General features: G+C 35.8%; 2 protein-coding genes across 2 annotated transcripts; both read right to left on the bottom strand.

Annotated features, from left to right (window-relative positions):
* Positions 1–227: 227 nt before the first annotated feature.
* Positions 228–6,529, bottom strand: LOC142224069 (uncharacterized). Its single transcript, XM_075293881.1, has 2 exons — positions 6,038–6,529; positions 228–1,697 (listed from the first exon to the last, which is right to left on the bottom strand). The coding sequence occupies exon 2, from the start codon at positions 1,461–1,463 to the stop codon at positions 297–299; it is 1,167 nt and encodes a 388-aa protein (XP_075149996.1). The 5' UTR covers positions 1,464–1,697; positions 6,038–6,529; the 3' UTR covers positions 228–296.
* On the bottom strand, positions 1,912–5,417 carry LOC142236512 (uncharacterized). The gene is made up of 3 exons (XM_075307728.1): positions 3,480–5,417; positions 2,191–3,431; positions 1,912–1,972 (listed from the first exon to the last, which is right to left on the bottom strand). Exons 1-3 carry the CDS (start codon positions 5,415–5,417, stop codon positions 1,912–1,914), a joined length of 3,240 nt encoding a protein of 1,079 aa, XP_075163843.1.
* Positions 6,530–7,109: the final 580 nt, after the last annotated feature.

Below are 7,109 nucleotides of genomic sequence, written 5' to 3'. Positions count from 1 at the left end.
ACATGTTGATCGTTGCCCCAAAGTGTTGCAACAACAAAAACGAAAATACTGTGAGTAAAGAATCGAGAATGACATTTACGATATTGGTAGTAGGGATGCCAGTATGTGATACAAAAAATAGAGATTCAATATCAAGACTTGAATTCAAAGCAATTTCAAACAAGTTTCAAATTGAATTAAACTAAAATAAATATTAGTAAATTGAATTCATGTATACTATTTGAAACAAACAAACATAATCAAAAACAATAAATCATGGTGATTTAACATGCCGGGCCCCATTGAAACCCTTGGTTTCAATCAATTGGTAATTTCGCCAACTTTGCCACTGGACGTCTGAGTAGATTAGTTGGAGTTCGCACATCAGCAACTCTAGCATAACCATCAGCACCTGGGACAATGTTTGTTACACGGCCAGTGATCCACTTCATCGGTGGGACATTATCTTCATGGACGATTACCATATCATTGACATTTAGCTCTTGCTGCGGGGTTTGCCATTTATGACGATGTTGAAGTTGAGCCAAATATTCTTTATGCCACCTGCGCCAGAAATGTGATTTCACTGCAGAAATTCTTTGCCATGATTGCAAATGGGAGATATCTGAGTCAAAATTTGTTCTTTCTGGTAAACTGAGTAAAGGGCAACCAATTAAAAAATGTCCCGGTGTAAGGGCTTGAAGATCATTCGGGTCAGTTGAAGCTGGAGAAATTGGGCGAGAATTCATAACGGCCTCTATTTCCACTAAGGCTGTGGATAATTCTTCAAATGTGAGTCGTGCATTTGGAAGAGTGCGAAACAAGTGACCCTTAGCCGATTTGACCGCCGCCTCCCATAACCCGCCAAAATGTGGTGCTCTTGGAGGGATAAATATAAATTGAATATGTTTCGAGACAGAAAATGATTCAATTTTGGATTTTGTTTCTTCTAAGTGGAATTGTTTGTGGAATTCCTTTAATTTTGACTCAGCGCCAATAAAGTTTGTAGCATTATCGCAATATATTTTGGATGGGAGACCTCTTCGACCAATAAACCGCTTGAGAGCTGCTATGAAAGCATCACTTGAAAGGTCGGAAACGGCTTCGAGGTGGACTGCTTTTGTCGCAAAACAGACAAAAACAGCTATATACGATTTGTACGGCGTTTTTCCTCTAATTCTGAGATACGTTGCAATCGGACCAGCAAAGTCAACACCAACAACCTGGAATGGGCGAGAGCCAGATACACGATCCTTTGGCAAATTTCCCATCACCTGAGTCAAAAGCTTTGGCTTATATTTAGTGCAATGTATACAGCTATAAACCACTTGTCTTGCTAACGAGCGACAATTGATGATCCAGAATTGTTGTTGTATTAACGACACCAGAGCTCTAGGGCCAGCGTGGTAATTTGATTGGTGAAAATGGTTTATCATAACTTTAACAAATGGGTCAGATTTAGGCAGGAGGAATGGAAACTTCATATCTTCAGGTAAGTCGGAATTTAGAAGTCGACCTCCAACACGAACTAATTCGACTCCATCAACTTCTTGTATGAAGAGAGCCAAAGACGATAAATGGTTGTGTAAAGTCCCAGAATTGTTTATTTGCTTAATTTCATTCGAAAAATAGTGACGTTGAATCGCCCAAATAATACGGTGAAGTGAATGATTCAGTTCATCAGGAGATATAGTGAGGCAGTTTCTAAGTTTTTTCGACTGAAATCGGAAAATATATGAGAAAATTCTGAGGCATTTCAAATAGTTGCTAAATTTGTGAACCGCTTGAACTATATATGGCACATCTTCTTCTTGCGCGAGTAAAATTGTTTTCCTTTTTTCTATCGTCATTTCTTCTTCGCTGACATTCGGTCCATCAAACGGTGGCCATTCAGATTCGGAAGATCGTAGAAACGATGGGCCATAAAACCAATTAGAATTCTCCAGTTCGATAACTGAGCAACCTCGTGACACTAAGTCTGCAGGATTTTGGTCTGTAGGTATATATCGCCAATATATATCATTTGATAAATTTTGGATTTCAGAAACTCTATTACCGACGAAAGTTGATAAAGTTGATGAATGAGTTCTGATCCAATGTAATGTAATTTGCGAGTCAGACCAAAAATTTATTGTTGAAATTGAAAAATTGAAATGATCTTTTAGTTGATTCCAAAAATTTGCAAGTAAATGTGATGCGCACAATTCTAACCGGGGCAAAGATCTTGTTTTTAGTGAGGCAACTCTAGATTTTGAAGCTACCAGATTTGTAACAACATTGCCGAATGAATCGATGCATCGGAAATAGAGACAACAACCATACGCTTTAGTAGAGGCATCTCCAAATCCATGTACTTGAAGATCAATCAAATTGGTTAAACGAATGAATCGAGAAATTTTTAATTGGGGTAGATTATGGTAATCAGCCAAAATATTAGTCCAAGCACTATCAATTTCTTGAGGCACAGATTCATCCCAATCACATTTTAAAATCCAAAGCTTCTGTAGCAAAATTTTTGATTTAATGATTAGAGGGCTGATTAACCCCATTGGGTCAAAAAGCGTAGATGTAAGAGACAGAATTGTTCTTTTCGTATTATGCGAATACGATTTTGATGGGCGAAATTCAAAGCGGAAAGTATCATCTGAGGTGTACCACGATATTCCTAATGTGCTAGTATAATCATCGTCAATTCGAACCTCTTTTATACCAGTATCAATCAAGTTTAAATTGGGACAGTTACTATGCCATTTTGAGAGAGAGAAATTTGAATGAGTCAATATTTCTGTTACCTCCTTTTTGATGAGTTGCAATGTATGCAAATCATCAGCACCAGTAATCATATCATCAACATAGAAATCTTTTGTGACAACAGCCTTGCCACATTCGTGAGAATTGGGAAATTGTTCTGCGGCATAATGAAGACTTCGTATTGCTAAATATGGGGCAGATGCAGTTCCATATGTGACAGTATTCAGGGTATATGTTTTAATCGGACTGGTAGAATGATCACGCCATAAAATCAGTTGCAAATGTCTATCATCAGGATGGACCAATACCTGCCGATACATTTTTTCAATATCGGCTGTAAGGCCATACCTATGACATCTGAAGCGCAGCAAAGTTATTAGTAACTGATTTTGAATTGTGGGACCAACCATCATGATATCGTTAAGAGACAATTGAGATGAGGATTTGCATGATGCGTCAAAAACCACACGAAGTTTGGTCGAGACACTTTGAGGTCGTAAAACACAATGATGGGGAATGTAATAGTTTGGAGAAGAAATCGATTTTTCTTCTATTGGAGACATATGTCCTAGCTCTTCATATTCTTTCATAAACTTTGAGTACTGTTCCTTCAATTCAGAATTTTTATTTAATTTTCGTTCAATAGAAAGAAAACGACGAAGAGCTATGTCTCTTGAATCACCAAGAACCATTGGGTCTTCCTTAAGAGGCAATCTCACAATGATTCTTCTATCATTTTGGACCGATACATTTTTAATGAAATGATTTTCGCATTCCTGTTGTTCCAATGAAAATGGTTGGCGTTTGCCTTCAACAGATTCTAATTTCCATAACATTTCAACATTATTATTGATTTTTGAAAATATATCTTCTGAGACAACATAACTTGTTTTTGAAGGTCGATTCAAATGATTACTTGTATATTTTCCGGAAACAATCCACCCTAACAGTGTCTTCTGTAAAGTCGGTAGATTTTCCCCAAGACGAATTTGTCCCACAGAAAGAAGTGAGAAAAATGACTCGGCACCAAGTAACATATCGATACCACGCCTACGATGGAATTCAGGGTCAGCTAATTCAATGTTGTTGGGTAGATTGAAATCCGTTATCGATAAATTCTCATCAGGATGATACCCAGTTATCTTTGGGGAAATTAAGAAATCGAGGGACAATTCGAAATTATTTAATCGAGATCGGACAGTACTTTGTGTTTTGTATGAAACTTTTACACCAGAAGCACCAATTCCCAAAATATCTATAGGATTTTTCGATTTCCGTAAATTGAGTGAATTTGAGAAAGATTCCGTTATGAAATTTACTTGAGAGCAAGAATCAAGAAGTGCTCTCCCCATTCTAAAATTCCCCTCAGAATCTCGAATTAAAACCAAAGCAGTCGCTAAAATAACATTACTTATTTGTGAGTCAGAATTTTGTCGAAATGTACCGTGAGTTGAGGCAGATGACGTAGTCGGAGTTTCTTCTTGCTCCTCTTGCTTATGTAAAAGCGAGTGATGTTTTTGTTTACAAAATCTGCATGAATATCGAGATGGACACTGCATATACATGTGTCCCTTTGCAAGACAGTTGAGACAAAGTTTTTGTTGTTTTGCTTGCTCCATTCGTTGATTTGGAGTCAAAACAATGAATCGTTGACAAGTTGTTATAAAATGACCAGATTTTGAGCAATGATTGCAAATTATTTCTTGAGTCATATTTTTCGCCAGCAATGAGTGTTGCTTCGATGGTTGATTATTATGTGAATAATTCGATGAGGTAGATGGGTTTTGTTGTTTAGATGTTCTTCGGCACTGTGCATCGAGTTGTTGACAACGTCTGTCCAACATAGAGCAGCAATCAGTCCACGAAGGTAATTTCGAGTAATCAATAAACTCATCCCATTTCTGTTTTGTTTCAGGGTCAACTTTGCTCATTGCCAAATGAATTATGAATGCGTCACAAATTTGTTCATATGAGCCAAGTGATTTCAGAGAACTATAAAGGGCTGATATAGTGTCTACAATATTTCTTAATTGCTTTGGGACAGGTTTACTTGATTTAGAAATTTCAAACATTGATGTTACGTTTTCCAAAAATATCAGTGTGTCATTATCGTACCTCTCTTTGAGTCTGTCGAGGGCACCCTGATAGTTTTCATCTGTGACTTGAAACGCTTTAATTGTTGATAAGGCCTCACCACTGAGACACGAAAGTAAATGGTTGAATTTTTCCGTCACTGGAATATTTGGGTCCTTATGGACTAAATTGTTGAAAGTATTTATAAAATTTTTGTATTCTAAATACTTTCCATCAAACTTGGGAAGTTTCAAGTTAGGAAGACGACTTGATGAGTGTTGAGGGACAGAAAAAGATTGTTCAGTAACACTATGCCGTCTACCACTACCAATCAGATCTAAAATTTTGGTCTTAATAGTGATGTAAAGTTCATCTATATCAGCCCTACCATCGTCTAGAGGAGACAGCCTTTCAATTTGGTTCTGATAATACGAAGCCTGTTTGTAGTATGACTCAATAATGCCTAATCGACCTTCTAACTCAGTATGAGACAATATATTTTTTCCTTCGACAACATTTTTGATTCGGGTCATACTACCTTTCGATGAGGCACGACGCTGTTTTAATTCTTCAAGCGATGGGCTTGGCTGTGTTATTTCTTCACCGTTTGGCATTGTATATTTTTTTTTTAGTTCAAAATTATGTATACAAAAACTCCGAAAATATACTTCCCAATAAATTTAAATTTCGAGATAGAATCAATATAATATGATTTATAATTTGAATGTTGTTGTAAAAAAATTCACCGAGGCAATTTATTTCCTATGTGAGGATTCCAATGTATGCGATGTGATTGCCCTTTGAAATTCCAACAACAATCCAATATGTGAAAAATCAAACTTAAGAAAATGGTGGAAATTCGATGTGGGCCAATAACATAAATGATTTTATTCGCGGCACAAAATATTACCGAATGCAATTTAAAAATGGCGTAAAATTTCCAGGGGCAAAAACAAATGTATTCCAATAACGTTGTCAGTGATTATGTAACCGCACGAATTATACAAATGGGTTTTCGTGGTACTGAGACACTCGCTACTGAATTTTATTAAATTCAGAATATTAAAAAATGTTACAATGCCACTGAATATTTGTCCTGTCACGGTCGCCAATGTTTAAGGACTGCCTGTTTTGACAGCCCTGGAATTTGTCCAATATGTAATGGGACAAATTCCTAACCCAATGGTTCGGTTTGGGTATGCAAATTGTAATGATATATAAAACAAAACGTTACCTTGTATTTGGGCCAACTTCCAACTTACAAGCTTCCACAATTTCAGGTAACAAACAAATGGATTACGTCTCCCTGTTGAAACACCACAGGTAATAGAGCCAGCTTCCAGGTTTTCCAAAAATTTAATTTTATAATGGAACACTATGAATTGCCACACTGCACTTGATTTGTATTAAAAATGTCTAAAGAAATCTTTAAAGGTTCTAGAAATGTGGTTCAGTTCACTTTAATAATTTCCCTTATGGTTTATTTTTATGTCACAAATGTTTTCTTTACTTTACTTGTTATTTGACCCACAGATATGTCACTTTCCAATAAGTTAATGTCTCTTTTTTACCACAACTGACTGGCTCAATATTTAACCAATTTTAGAATAATTTCCATATTATTTTCACTGTCTCGATTCATTTGTAATTTGCTCCAACTACATAGAATGTCTCTATGTGAACAATGTCTTCAACACACTTTTTATTCCACTGTAATAAAACACGATCGTTTCACTTTCAACACCTTTCAATAATGATTTATTATTTGCCAAACTTCAAACTTCTAATGAAATAAAAAATGGGACAGTTATAATATATGTACATACGTATGTATATTAGCTATTGTTTACATTATTTACATGTTGATCGTTGCCCCAAAGTGTTGCAACAACAAAAACGAAAATACTGTGAGTAAAGAATCGAGAATGACATTTACGATATTGGTAGTAGGGATGCCAGTATGTGATACAAAAAATAGAGATTCAATATCAAGACTTGAATTCAAAGCAATTTCAAACAAGTTTCAAATTGAATTAAACTAAAATAAATATTAGTAAATTGAATTCATGTATACTATTTGAAACAAACAAACATAATCAAAAACAATAAATCATGGTGATTTAACAGCAGTTCCAGTCAATATTGTGGCTTCAATTAAATTTGACATCAATTTTCGTACAGCTAATCTTGTGCCATTACACAGTTTTGGTGCATTTAAATTTCGCAGTAAAATAATTGATGAGCCAACCTTTAAATTCAAACAATACGGTGGCACCTGGTATGCCACCGTATCCAATGAATTTAAA

The sequence above is a fragment of the Haematobia irritans genome, chromosome 1 (genome assembly GCF_050003625.1).
Source record: "Haematobia irritans isolate KBUSLIRL chromosome 1, ASM5000362v1, whole genome shotgun sequence".
In the NCBI taxonomy this organism is placed as follows: domain Eukaryota; kingdom Metazoa; phylum Arthropoda; class Insecta; order Diptera; family Muscidae; genus Haematobia; species Haematobia irritans.
The sequence above is the reverse complement of the archived record's forward strand: the minus strand, read 5'-3'. Positions and strand labels throughout refer to the sequence as shown.